Genomic DNA, 14875 nt, shown 5'->3' on the forward strand with positions numbered 1-14875 from the left:
GAATTTTGTTAGAATAAGGAAAGATGAAAAAATAAAAACTGTCTTTAGAAAATATTTACCTGTAAGAATCTAAGTTGATTTCATTGATACCATCCAGGAGTGAGAAATCAGCCCAAGTGGTCAGTACAGTTAAAGTGCCCATAGCTGGAGGGGAGATTGCTAGAGTAGAGATCTACTGGGACCGTCATTTGTCACAGAACTTGAGCATCAAGGCCAGCACTGGGGCACCTGAATGCCACTCAGAGCCAGCTGCCAGCAGACTCTGACCTAGAAGGCTCTATAGAATGTTGATCACAAGTACCACTTCCATTCAATTATCTGATGTGATTAAAACAGTCCATCAGGGCTAAACCTATGAATCACTGGTAGGCGAAAATACATCCAGAAAGTTCATACTGAATGTGGCCATAAGTGAAAACCAAAAGTGACGCATTATAAATGAATTGAATTGCATGGTTAGAATTCTGCTTACTTACAAAAGACACCTTCATCTTAAGCTAGATCTTCTTCACACCCAGGAACATTACCACTTACCATCATCTTAGATGTGCTCCCTGGAAACTTCCTTGGACTCTTGTTTCTAGAATTCCATTTACATTTCAGAAGTGCTGGTGGGAGATAGTGCTATGAGGGCAGGAGAAGCTGGTGCAGGTTATCAGGTCCCTTCCCACCACCACTCATCTCCCAGCTAAGATGAGCACGTCCACATGCAGTCCCTTTTGTTCCATTCTCATTGCCTTTGTTTATTTTCTTTGTATCTCTTATCATATATAAAAACACCTTGTTTATTTTGCTTTGGTGATTATTACCTGCCTCCAGTGGGTTCGGGGTTGCCCACTGCTATGTCCTCAGTACCTAAAAGAACCTGGTACATAATGATGCCTAATAAGTATTTTCTGAATGAATCACCAAAATGGCTTAGGTTTCAAATAGGAGAATCAGCCTTGCAGGGGGTTAAAGTATATCTCTAATGAAAAAATGGGTTTCCCAGGTGGTGCAGAGGTAAGCAATCCACCTGCCCATTGCTGAAGACGCAAGAGACACAGGTTCAGTGCCTGGGTTCAGGATCAGGCAAGATCCCCTGGAGAAGGGCATGACAATCCACTCCAGTATTCTTGCCTGGAGAATCCCATGGACAGAAGAGCCTGGCTACAGTCCATGGGATCACAAAGAGTCGGACATGACTGAGCACGCACACACGTCTAGATCCAGTGTGAGGCCAACCAAATTTCAAATCTTCCCTGATGTCATGGTCTTGTGCAAGTTAGAAAAGAATTTCCAGACATGAAGCAGAATGAGAGGAGAATAGTTTATTAGAGCAGAAAACACTGTTAGAGCAGTGGGCCGGCTCAAGGGAGAGTTGAAGCTTTTGTGGCTTTTTTAGAGCTTCAAGACAAAGAAAACTCTTGCTGGAAGGGTGGCATTAGATCATTTGTTAGGGTGCTATAGGTTGGGTAATAGAGTGGGTATTTTTACCTAATATGGGATCAGGGGGTTGGCAGATTTAGATTAGGACTGCTCATGGCTATGGCTGCTCTGGCACCTAGTCAGTTCCAGAGTTGACTTTAGCGCAGGTCCCACGTCTGTGGCCTTGGTACAAGGCCTTACACCTATGTCCTGGGCATATGGCTCCACACCTGAGATTTAGAAAATGTGTGATATTTTGACTTTCGAAGGACAGTATGAATACAAAATAGCCATAAGATACTACCAATGCACTCAAATTGAAGTTAAGAAGAATTTTGTAGAATTTAAAAGAATAAAAAAGAATTGCTTCAAAGAAATAGGGAAAATGACTTAGCTTTGTCATACTTTATATTGCCTTTTAAAAAACTGAACTTTAAATTTCATCTCACTTAATCCCTAAAGTGAATATTGCCAAAATGTGTCTATTTCTACATTTATCTCATCATCCCTGTGGGGGGAAAACAGATGTTAAAACATAAGTTGGCTTTTTGACAGTTTCATGAATTGAGAGAGGGGAAATTATTTGAAGTTATATAATATGAGTGATTGATACATGAAATTTCACCCAAGGAATTAGACCTGACCCCATATTTAAGGCTTCGCAGAAAACCTCTCAATTTCAAAAGCTTTACAGAAAAACTCTCGAATTAAAAAACCCATAAAAAAATCTATCTCGTTTAAATTTCATAATCAGTCTAAAAATGTAACATTCCCAAATAAAAATGAAAAAATACAAAATGTAATGATTTTTTTAAATTGCAATATAATTGACATAATATTATGGGGCTTCCCCGGTGGATCAGTGGTAATAAATCTGCCTTCAATGCAAGAGCCACAGGAGATGCAGTTTCAATCCCTGGGTTGGGAAGATCATCTGGAAGAGGACATGGCAACCCACTCCAGTGTTCTTGCCTGGAGAACCCGTGGACAGAAGAGCCTGGTGGGCTACAGTCCGTAGCGTTTCAAAGAGTCAGACACGACTGAAGTGACTTAGGACTCGCATATATTCGTTTCAGGTGAATAACATAGTGACTTGATATCAGAATATACAGATTTCTGAAGGCTAGAGAATTTTATTTTATAGCAAAAAGGCCATCCGAATTTTGTCTTGATTCTTTGGTAATGACCTTGTTGACTTAGAAAAATGCACTATGTAACAGATGCAAGTTAAATTTTATTTGGGGCAAAAAATGAGAACTGAAGCCCAGAAGACAGCACCTCAGAGAGCTCTGAGAAACTGCTCCAAAGAGGCAGGGGGGAAAGGTCAGTACATTTGTGATTTTGGTGAATAAAGAATACATGCAGTCAAGCACATGTTTTTCCAGAAGGTTTCTAACTAGTCTTGTGAAGCTTTTGCTAGTCACTAGGAACAGCCATCACCATGAAGAATTTTAATGCTTTTCTAGATATAAGGAGATATAAAAATTGAGCTCATAAAATTAGCTGCTTAAAATATCTAACTATCTGAAGACCTGTCCTGACAGTTTTTCCTGAACACAGAGTGCCTCATTTCTGCTCTCCAACCTAAACTCCTTTCAGGATGTGTTGAAAATCAGCAGCTGCAGCAGCTCATGATTTAATGCCATGGCAAGTGCCAAATTGTAGTTGACAACCTCATCACATTATAGTTTGACATAGAGTCTACCGTGTGTTCTTTTCTAGAGCCTTGTACTTCAACTTGCTAGGTCTCTGGATCATTCTGCTATGTGCAGTCTTTTCTGGTTTAACCATGTACGCGCACTTCAAAGACTGTGATCCTTGGACTTCGGGCATCATCTCAGCCCCAGACCAGGTATGTGCTCCCTTGGGGCCAGCTGAAATGAGTGTGTTTCGGGCCATCACTAGATAATGTTGAGCCTTTCTCTTTTTCCACCTGGACCTCTAGCTATTTCCCAAACCCCACGATTTGATTTTTTCCTCTCCTCTTGGATGATATTGTCACAGACCAGGATCTATAGTCTTCACTCTCTCCTCCTACTTGTTAAACTGCCACTGTGTCTTGTGGGAGCTCCTCTCCCACGAATCTAGCTCCAGAGTAGAACCATAATACCTAGATTCCCTGAAGATCTGTTTTAAGCACTTGTTTTTATGGCTTGGTTTCTATCATTAAAGTAAACAGGCAAGAAAATGGCACACATTGAAAACATTAAAAAAAAATTAAAGGTTTCTGAACATTCTAAAGTTCATACAGTGGGTTTTCCTAATATGACTGTCTGCTTCCTACCGCTTCTCCTACCCTACAGCTGGACCTCAGGTCCATGGAAATTGGATGGATCATAACTTCATTTGCTGGCATTTAAAAACCATAGTCAATGAAAACTTCTTTATAATTACTTTCTTTTTTCCCCCACCTTCTTTTGCTAAAAAGCTACAATATGTGCTCAGATGCTTAGTCTTGCCCAAGTATTTATGACCCCATGGACTGTCAGCCACCAGTCTCCTCTGTCCATGGGATTCTCGCAGCAAGAATACTGGAGTGATGTACTATTTCCCCCTCCAGAGGATCTTCCCACCCCAGGGATGGCATTCGTGTCTCTTACATCTCCTGCATTGGCATGCAGATTCTTTACCACTAGTGCCGCACAGGAAGCCCCCAAAATCCCACATTTCAGACATTGCTGATGAGACCTCTCACCTGTCCCATCTCGTCTTGCCTCCTCTTCAGCTGATGCCATACTTCGTCATGGAGTTATTTTCCACGATGCCTGGACTTCCAGGACTTTTCGTGGCTTGTGCCTTCAGTGGAACTTTGAGGTTAGTGTATTGATAACACTTGTCAATAGTGTTCTGATAATGAGGATGGTAATAACAAAGCAACAAGGATGACAAGAGTATTAGTGGTACTCACCACCAGTATTACTGAGTTCTCACTGTGTATTAGCTGCCTTCTGAATGCTTTATATGTATCTGTTCATCAGTTGTCATACAGTATATGAGACCGAAACTACTCATTATCTTCTGCTGATAGATAAGGAAACTGAGATTTAGCAAGGTAGATAACTTACCCACGGTAAGAGAGTAAACTGCAGAAATCGTATGTAAAGCTAGGCCTGCTCTTGCACTAGATCTCTCTGTTTATTTTCTCAACCTCTTCTGGAGCTCACTGCCCCCATGGTTTCACATCACTTGCCCATAAGGCAGCTCTGTTTGCTTGCATTTCTCATTCAGCTGCGGTAGATTCTTCCAGATCTCTTCTTTGCAATCCATTCTCTACATCTTTAATAACACACTCAGGCAGCTAAGAACATCCATTTCCAAAATGTAGGCATTATTATAAATTCAAAATTATTCACATGTTTACTCTGACAGATATGTTAAAAGGCTTATACTATGCCAGGCACAGCTGGTGATGTGGGGATGCTGCAGACAAGATTGGCATAAATGTTGCCCTTAAATAGAGTTTGCATTCTGGTAAACATGGGAGATGGATAATATATAACTAAACAGTAACAAAAAACCAAGATATTATTTGATGATGACAAATAGCATAAAGGAAATGACAGAGTGATAGCATAGAGAGAGGTTAGGTTGGGAGCTCTGTTTTTGAGAGGGTCTTTAGTGCACTTCTATTTAAGTGTATGACATTTGCGTTGAGATCTAAAGAGTGTGAAGATCACAAACAGGAATTTTTGCAGGCAGCGAGGAGGGCAAATACCAAACCCCCCAAGGACATAATCTGTATGAAACAGTTCAGGATCAATGAGAGGGGTTGAAGCTTAAGAAATCAAGAGGAGAGCAAATGAGGAGAAATTGGAAGAGGCAAGCAAGCATCAGATCAGGAAAGTTTTCATGAAAGACTGAAGAGCTTTCATTGCATATTAATTAGGAAGTCATTGGAAAATTTGAAGCAGGGAAGTTTGAGTGAGTGATGTCATACAGCTGAAGACTCGGTCTTGTTTGTGAAGGGAAGGGGCTATCGCAAAAGAAGGAGTGGTGAGAGCAAATGACTATAAAGGAGACTTTTGCCTTAACCCAGGTGAGACATGACAGTCATGGGGAGAATGGTGGGGGCAAGAGTATTGAGAAAAATGGACTAAAACAGTAAGACAGTATCACTTTTTTAGATTCCACATATAAGTGATACCATATGGTATTTGTCTTTGTCTGACTTAATTCATTTAGTATAATACAAATTGCCTTGAGCAGAAGTGGGGTTGGCTATCTTTCCATACCTTCACTGGCCATTTGTATTTCTTTCTCTGTGAAATGCCAGTTCATGTTCTCTGTTACTTTTTTGTTTGCTTTTGAGTTTTCTTCCATATATATATATATATATATATGGGAAAGGATTATTGATATATATCTCATTTTTTCTCATTTGTCCTATGTATATTTGCTTTATTAATATTTTTGAATATATGGAACAGCTATATCATATTAATTAATTTTTTACATTATGATTTCTAGGTTTATATCATTCTTCTCTGCTCCATGCTTACAAATAATCATCCAGATATCATTCTAGTATATTTATTGTCTTATTAAATGTTAAAATTATTAAATCATCTAGACTATACATGGGGTATAGTGTATACATGGGGTATAGTATAGAAAAGAAGTGGAGTTCCTGACTTATTTTTCTGCTAAGATAGTAGCAAGATACCTCATTATTTTTAATGAAAAGTTACCTTTTCATCACTGACTTGAAATGCTACTTTTATTACATCCTACCTTCTTTAATACTTTTGAAACTTTTCCTGGATTTTCTGTTATATTCCTTTGATCTATTTGTGTACAGCTATAATGATACTAATAATTTTAAGCTAAGCTTTAAAGTACATCATGAGAAACACTGGTCTGGAAGAAGCACAAGCTGGAATCAAGATTGCCTGGAGAAATATCAATAACATCAGCTATGCAGATGACACCACCCTTATGGCAGAAAGTGAAGAGGAACTAAAAAGCCTCTTGATGAAAGTGAAAGAGGAGAGTGAAAAAGTTGGCTTAAAGCTCAACATTCAGAAAATGAAGATCATGGCATCTGGTCCCATCATTTCATGGGAAACTGATGGGGAAACAGTGGAAACAGTGGCTGACTTTATTGTTTGGGGCTCCAAAATCATTGCAGATGGTGACTGCAGCCATGAAATTAAAAGATGCTTACTCCTTGGAAGGAAAGTTATGATCAACCTAGATAGCATATTCAAAAGCAGAGACATTTCTTTGCCAACAAAGGTCCTTCTAGTCAAGGTTATGGTTTTTCCAGTGTCATGTATGGATGTGAGAGTTGGACTGTGAAGAAAGCTGAGCACTGAAGAATTGATGCTTTTGAACTGTGGTGTTGGAGAAGACTCATGAGAGTCCCTTGGACTGCAAGGAGATCCAACCAGTCCATCCTAAAGGAGATCATTCCTGGGTGTTCATTGGAAGGACTGATGTTGAAGCTGAAACTCCAGTACTTTGGCCACCTCATGGGAAGAGTTGACTCTGGAAAAGACTCTGATGCTGGGAGGGATTGAGGGCAGGAGGAGAAGGGGATGACAGAGGATGAGATGGCTGGATGGCATCACTGACTTGATGGACATGAGTTTGAATGAACTCCGGGAGTTGGTGATGGACAGAGAGGCCTGGTGTGCTGCAATTCATGGGGTCACAAAGAGTCAGACACAACTGAGCGACTGAACTGAACTGAACTGAACTGAAGCTTTAAAGAATGATTTTAAATATGTTAACTTAGTATATAGTATTTATTCATTACTTTTACAGAATTTCCCTTGATATCATTTTTTTCTAATTATTTTCAGTCCATTCTATAAAACTTGAATGTACTCAAGTCATAATATTTGCAAATACTTTTGAGTTCTTCTTTCCTAATAGCTACACTTCTATGTTCACTCTCATATAATTATGCTTTGAGAACAATGATAAGAAAATTGAGGGATTACAGAAACCTTTGTTTTGTTATATGCTTTAAAGGGAATGGTTCCTGGATATTACCAGTAAATATGATACCAGGTTTTGGTTTGAATGATATTATTTATTTACATTTAATATACTTATATATAAAACTAACAAAATCATAAATAAGAACAATAATGCCTATATTTATTCTACTTTTAGGAAATATTTTTATCAGAGAGATATATGGAATTGTGATTACTATTGGCATTTTTGAAATGACTATTGTTTTCTTTTCTAGCTTTTGACATATCAATATTAGTATGCTTATGTATTTCCAAAATAGCAGTATCTATGAATTCACATAATGATTTTAGCTTGCTTATGGTATAATTTTAATTTAGTGTTCTGCTGAATTATTTTTGCTACTTTACTTCATAGGATTTTGCATCAGTAGTACAAAGGATGTTGTTCTGTGGTGTTAGTATCGGCATCTCAGGGAAACTAAGGAAGAAATAAAGAACAGTAGAGGATCAAATGCAAATAGGGATGACACATTAGCTTTCATTTGGTCCCTCCCTACAGAGCTTGTTTTATTTATTCAATTTTCCTAAAGCTGACTCCTCCATAATGGATAAATATAGCTGTCAACAGATTGATTCTCTCATAAAAGAATAGTTGATTCTTTTGATCTCAAATCCAAAAATTTCAAGAAAGAGATATACTGGACAGTACATACTATAGAGAGATTTCTTTTGCTGTAAGGTTAAGGAGGACGTTGGGTTAGAGAATGGGGAAGACAAGGGAAGGGGTAGAATAAAGAGATAGTGGTTTAATGCTAGGAAAGAAAAAAAGATTTTCACCATCTTGTACCAGTTTTAGAATCTGAGAAATTGACATATGGATAATATATCTGACTGCAAAAGCAGTCCAGCAGAAGTTCTGCAAATCTGATCCTTCTGGGGAAAAACGGCTTTCTGTTGCCTCCCTCACAGTGGATTCAAAGGTAGAAAATAAACCCTAAAACTTAAAGCTTTCAAATGATGGATTTTGAGCCATATATGTAGGGAGCATAGAAGCTTATTTTATTTGATCCTCTCCTTTCTTTATTTGACTTGCATGGAGCTGCAGATAGAAGAGAAGTCTTCTAGGGGACATACACTGTGCCTTGATTCTCAGGAAAAGGAGAAAGCTAAGCTGAAGTACTTGGAATTTCAATTTCTAGAAATGGGTCACAGAAAGTTTCTACTAACTGTATCTGTCATTAGGGAAAGAACTTTTAAATTTTGCACTAGATGGACCTGGAACCATCCCAACTGAAGTAAACTACAGCTAATGAATTAATAATAATACTATTATCTTGCATTACAGAAAAAAAGGCAAAGTTTGCATTTTCTTCCATGCTGTTGCCATAGCTACAGCTTGTCTTCAAATGAGCATTGGAGGATAACAAAACAATTAGCTAATGGATAGCAGTGGAAAAGGAAAGCATTGGAGAAGGAAATGGCAACCCACTCCAGTGTTCTTGCCTGGAGAATCCCAGGGACAGGGGAGCTTGGTGGGCTGCCGTCTATGGGGTCGCACAGAGTCGGACACGACTGAAGCGACTTAGTAGCAGCAGCAGCAATGGAGAATTTACAAACAGCTGACCAGGCTTTGTTCATTTGTTTCTTTCTTTTCCAGAACTTTTGTTTGTGCTTGTGATTTTGCATAACATGAATTTAATAAATACATCTATCCTACTAACTAAAATATTCCTGGTCTGTATGAGAAATTTAATAAGTTTTCATGTTGTTCTACAAAGGAAACTCTAATTTTTTGATTTTTCTGTCCATTAAGCAAATTTTGGGCTGTAAGACTGAACTCTGTTTGGAAAGTTAGAGAATACCAGAGCTTTTATGTGCTTTTGATCTTTGCCTACTTCCTAGTATTTTCTTTGTCTCTTTCTCCCTTATTAATTACATGCTAGTCACACTGGTGCTTCCTGTTGTTGGATGAAACAAGTTTTTCATCTGCAGGCATTTACTTAAAATTTTCTCTTTGTTCTAAAACATCTTATTCTGAATTTGCAAGGGTCCTTTCAGTACCTGTCTTAACTACCACTGTCCATGGAATTCTCCAGGCAAGAGTTCTAGGGTGGGTTGCCATTCCCTTCTTCAGGGGATCTTCTCAAACTAGGGATCAAACCTGGGTCTCCCACATTGCAGGCAGGCACTTCACTATCTGAGCCACCAGGGAAGCCCTTCCTTAGAGAAGAATCCTAACTTCATTTCAGTTTAGGTCTCTGCAAGATATGCTTTCTTAACTCTTTGTTATTTTTCTTCATAACAGTGGAGTCAGTTGAATAATTAGTTGTTAAATATCTATGTCACAACTAAAGTGTAAGCTCTATGTCTTTCTGGTTCACTATTGTATGCCTAGTACTCAGAATGAACAGATGTATAAATGGTATGAATGAAAGAATGAATGAATGACATATTGTAGTGATTCCTGAATTAGAATAGTCACTACTTCCTGCGTCAAGTTTAACCTACACACACACACACACATATACACAACCTCTCTGCTACTGCATGTTAGCTTATTTAAGGTCTAGGGAAATCAGTGGGAGTTAGAGAATGAAAGGTTAGCTTCTTCACTGGAATTAGAGGAAGAAAGTGAAAAGCTTTAAACACAGAAGCAGCTTTGGTGAGTGAGGCCCTGTAGTTCCCCAGAGATCCAGAATAAGGACATAGGTCTATTTTGTCTAGAGCCTTGCCTTGTCTATTTACCCTGGATGCCAGGGCAGGCCGGTCAGCTTTATTTAGTTTGGGCTATGTTCTCGCTTTTGTCTCCATATAGCACCGTGGCTGCCAGCATCAATGCCTTAGCAACAGTGACCTTTGAGGATTTTGTCAAGAGCTGTTTTCCTCGTCTCTCTGACAAGCTGAGCACCTGGATCAGTAAAGGCTTATGTAGGTACAGCCGGTGGATCTTCTATTCCGTATCATGAAATGTATATGTGGTACATGTCAAAATCCTGCACACTCTATTCAGTGCATACTGACAGGCACAAGTGCACATGGAGATACATGAGTAATCTCACATATAAATCCTTTTTTAAATTGGGGTATAGTTGCTTTACAATATTGTGTTAGTTTCTGTTGCACAACAAAGTGAATCACTATATGTATACATATATCCCATCCCTACTGGACTTTCCATCCACCCCACGCCCATCATCCCACCCATTTAGGTCACCGTAGAGCACTGAGCTGAGCTCCCTCTGCTATACAGGAGATTCCCACTAGCTAGCTATTTTGCACATGGTAGTGTATATATGGGCTTCCCAGTGGCACAGTGGTGAAGTATCTGCCTGCCAATGCAGGGAAAAAAGAGACAGAGTTTGATCCCTGGGTCAAGAAGATCCCCTAGAATAGGAAATGGCAACCCACTCCAGTGTTCTTGCCTGGAACATTCCATGGACAGAGGATCCTGATGGGCTACACAGTCCATGGGGTTGCAAAGAGTCAGACAAGACTAAGTGACCAAAGAACATATATATGTCAATCCCAATCTCCCAATTCATCCCACCCTTCCATTCCCACTCTCCCCACTATGCAACCTTCTAAGACTGAACCAGGAGGAAATAGAAAATATAAACAGATCAATTACAAGCAATAAAATTGAAACTGTGATTAAAAATCTTACAATGTACAAAAGTCCAGGACCAGATGACTTCACAGGTGAGTTCTATCATTCATTTACAGAAGAGATACCACCCATCCTTCTCAAACTGTTCCAAACAATTGTAGAGAAAGGAGCACTCCCAAGTTCTTTTTATGAGGCCAAGATCACCCTAATACCAAAATCAGACAATGATATCACAACAAAAGAAAGTTGCAGACCTATAGAACTGATGAACATAGATGCAAAAATTCTCAAGAAATGCTAGCAAACAGAATCACATATAAATTCTTACACTTCCAAAGGTCCCAGGAAACCAGGAGGGTATCAAGAAAGAATGATTGGCTAGCTTAGCTTTCACCAGTCTTATATTTGACATTCTCCTGTGTTCATCCTACACTCTAGATTCACCACATCAACACCTCTTGATTATGCCATATATTGATCCTATTTGTTCCTCCAAAGACAAAGACATTTAGCTCAATATGGCCACTCCGCTTGTCTAATAAAGTCAAATTGTTTCCTAAAGAATCCTTTATTACCAAACTCCCGGTAACCTTAACTCAAAAGATAATTGCTCTTTGCTTAATCATATAATCACATTTTATATTTATAATCACTGTAGCACTTATATTGAATTATAATTTTACAAAATTTACTTCTTTTTAAGTATAAACAAATTATACACCTACTTACTATAGGAAATGTAGGTAATTTGGGAAAGTATATGTGCTTTTAAAATAAAATTATGTATAATTTTGTTCCTGGTTATTTTTTTTTTCTAGTATGCTATACTGAGCACCTTCCTGTGCCATTTAATGTATTCTTTGAGAGCATGATTTTGAGTGATTGCTTAGTGTTTTACAAAATGACTCATTTTTATGCTGTTAGTTTGAAGTTTTTTTTTGGTAACACTGTGATGAAATCCATATGCATAATTTTTTATCGTATCTTTATTTTTTTTCCTTAGTCAGGAACTCCAAAAGAAAATTACCAGGTTGAATAAAATGCTATAGTTTTTGTTTTCATTTGTTTTGTAAAGCACATATGTGGCCATTGGCACAACTCTTGTTTATCCCCCAAATTTTAATTGATTTTCTAGTAAGTATGGTTATTACCTTCAAATATTGATGATTTTATGGTATCCTCATTCTTAAATGTTTCTCTAATCTGTGGTTTGTGTTGTCCATATTCTTCACGTTCTCTTGCTTTCATAATTTTTTCCTCTCCCTCTGTGTACTTGAAAGGCTTAAATTTTTTCTGTGTTATTGTAATAAGTATTCCACAAAATAAATTTCTTAATAATAGTGATTTGAATTCTGCTATAGTATTTTGTTCCTCACATTTTACTATTAAAACTACAATCACACAGCAAAGTTTAAAGACATTTATCATGATCTCCTGTATATATACCACCAAGATTCTCCATTAATGTTTTATTGAACTTGATTTTTCACACATCCATCTAACTCTCTATCCATCTATTAATCCATCATATATTTGATATATTTAAAAGTAAATCCAGACATCAGTACACTTCCCTCTAATTATTTTAGCATATTATTAACTAGAATTCAATAATTGTTTAAAGTTTCTTAAGTGTAAAATTTATCCACAATGATGTGGAGAAATGTTAAGTAAGCATTTGCTGAGTTTTGAAAAATGCATACACCTGTGTGACTCAGCCACTAAAGATATAAATTATTACCATCACCCTCGAAAGTTCTCTCTTGGTTATTCTGGTCAATTCCTACTCCCACTTCGTTCCAGAGGCAGTAATGATTTTTTCATCATAGATTAGTTTTAACTCTTCTAGAATTTTAGGTTGGAGAAGGCAATGGCACCCCACTCCAGTACTCTTGCCTGGAAAATCCCATGGATTGAGGAGCCTGGTAGGCTACAGTCCGTGGGGTCGCGAAGAGTCGGACACGACTGAGCAAGTTCACTTTCACTTTTCACTTTCCTGCACTGGAGAAGGAAATGGCAACCCACTCCAGTGTTCTTGCCTGGAGAATCCCAGGGATGGCTAAGCCTGGTGGGCTGCCGTCTATGGGGTCGCACGGAGTCGGACACGACTGAAGCGATTTAGCAGCAGCAGCAGCAGCAGAATTTTAGGTAAATAGAATCACACAGTACACATTTGTTTTTGTAAGACTCCTTTCACTCAGCACAATATGTTTGAGATACATTCATAGTGTTTTGTGTATCAGTATTTCATCCCTTTTTATGGCTGAGTAGTATGACATTGTATAGATACACTGTTTTTTTTTTTTTTTAACTTCTATTGATGTACCTGGATTATTTAAGTCTGAAGTTCTTTTGATACAGCTGCTATGGATATTCTTGTACAAGTCTTTCGTGAACATGTTTTCATTTCTCTTTAGTAAATACCAAGGAGTAGAAGTGCTTGGTCAACACCATAGTTTTCAATTTCCTTGTAGTCCTTTCTGCTCACACCTGGATTCACCCTCACCTAAACTATAGGTGTTTACCCTATCCTGCTGGTTTTTTTCTTGCCATTTGTTTTCTGTTGACCTGCACTTTTCACTTCATTGAGTCCACATGTTTTTGCATAGTATTGAAATTACCAGATAGTTTCTAAATACTTTTTATGGTTCTTAAGGTAAATTATTTCCAGAAAACATATTCTGTATTTGAGCTTTTAAGTTAATATATTCATTTCCTTCCTTGGCAACATTTTGGCATGGATCCTATCTTTCTTTTTTCTTTTCACTTATGCTCAAACAAGAGATTGGTGCTGACAAATGTTTGTTAACTGGGTAATTGAATTGCCTTGATTTTTTTTTTTACTATCTTGCAGAATGAGTTACATACAGCTAATAGCAGGTGGATGAGCATCATTTCTTATGCAATTCCCAATTTCTAGCAGATATTCAAGAACATGCTGGGTAGAAGTTTCTGCTATGCTCACGGTTATTCTGATCCTCCAAGCTGTTATAACACTGGGAAAATCCATAGGATTTTCTGAAACTGTGGTGCTTTCTCTCTCGCGCACATTTACTGCTTTGTCTGTGGATCCATACACTCTAGGTCTCCATGGAACACCACCAATTTTCCCTAAGCCCCTTGCCTTGAAAGTTGCTATTGATTGTTATTTGGTGGGTGTATAAAGATTTGGGGGAGAGAGGGACTGAATCAATTCTCTAGTCAGCACAGAAAAGTAGAACCCTTGGATTGAGGGGTGGTTTCCTAGAATCCCATTTGAAACAGATAACTGTTGGCTCAGCAAGAAGATAATTAACAGTTGAGAAAATATGTCTTTTAAATTTTCTTCAGGCAGGTGAAATTCTCCTTAATCATGAAGTGACACAGAATTAGGGCAAACATTTATTTCTGATGTCTAATCTATCATCTTTAAAAATAAAGGGAGCAATTTTATAATTCTGAAAGTTTATTGGTCAAGTTTATTGGTTTACTGGTCAAACTTGGTTTTATTGTTATTGTGTAGGTTTCCTTGTTTTTCTATGTTTTATTGAGAGATTGGAAAATACAGCTTCAAAGTTGCTACTCTGATTTCATCTTAAAAGTGAATTCCTGATAATAAATATTATGGATGTCACATACCAAATCTGATATAATAATAATAATAATAACAAGCATATAGTACTTGCTATATAACAGGTACTCTTGGATAAATTAATTTAGATGTCATCCCTTCCTAGAATATGAGATCTTTGGGGAAAGTGGTATTTATAGCATTGGCATTTAGAAAGTGTTTGACATACTCAGTGAAATTAATGGTGACATTGGGAACTGAGCCAAATATTTACCTGAGAGAGAATTTCAAATAAAATGAGAAAAATAATTTTCTCTATTTTTGTCAATGTGTCTCTATCTATCTCCAGCTCCTTGTCTCTCGCCCTTTCTCATTTAGTCTATGGGT

The 14875-nt window shown here is 37.8% G+C and overlaps 1 protein-coding gene across 1 annotated transcript in view; it reads left to right on the forward strand.

The window, feature by feature from the left end:
- SLC5A12 (solute carrier family 5 member 12) overlaps positions 1-14875 on the forward strand; it is a 51276-nt gene that overhangs the window by 22975 nt on the left and 13426 nt on the right. Inside the window, exons 7-9 of the mRNA XM_027562799.1 lie at positions 3130-3259; positions 4133-4221; positions 10147-10259. Coding sequence (XP_027418600.1) covers positions 3130-3259; positions 4133-4221; positions 10147-10259 — 332 coding nt within the window. The remainder of the gene's footprint in view (positions 1-3129; positions 3260-4132; positions 4222-10146; positions 10260-14875) is intronic.

The sequence above is a fragment of the Bos indicus x Bos taurus genome, chromosome 15, assembly GCF_003369695.1.
Source record: "Bos indicus x Bos taurus breed Angus x Brahman F1 hybrid chromosome 15, Bos_hybrid_MaternalHap_v2.0, whole genome shotgun sequence".
NCBI lineage: Eukaryota > Metazoa > Chordata > Mammalia > Artiodactyla > Bovidae > Bos > Bos indicus x Bos taurus.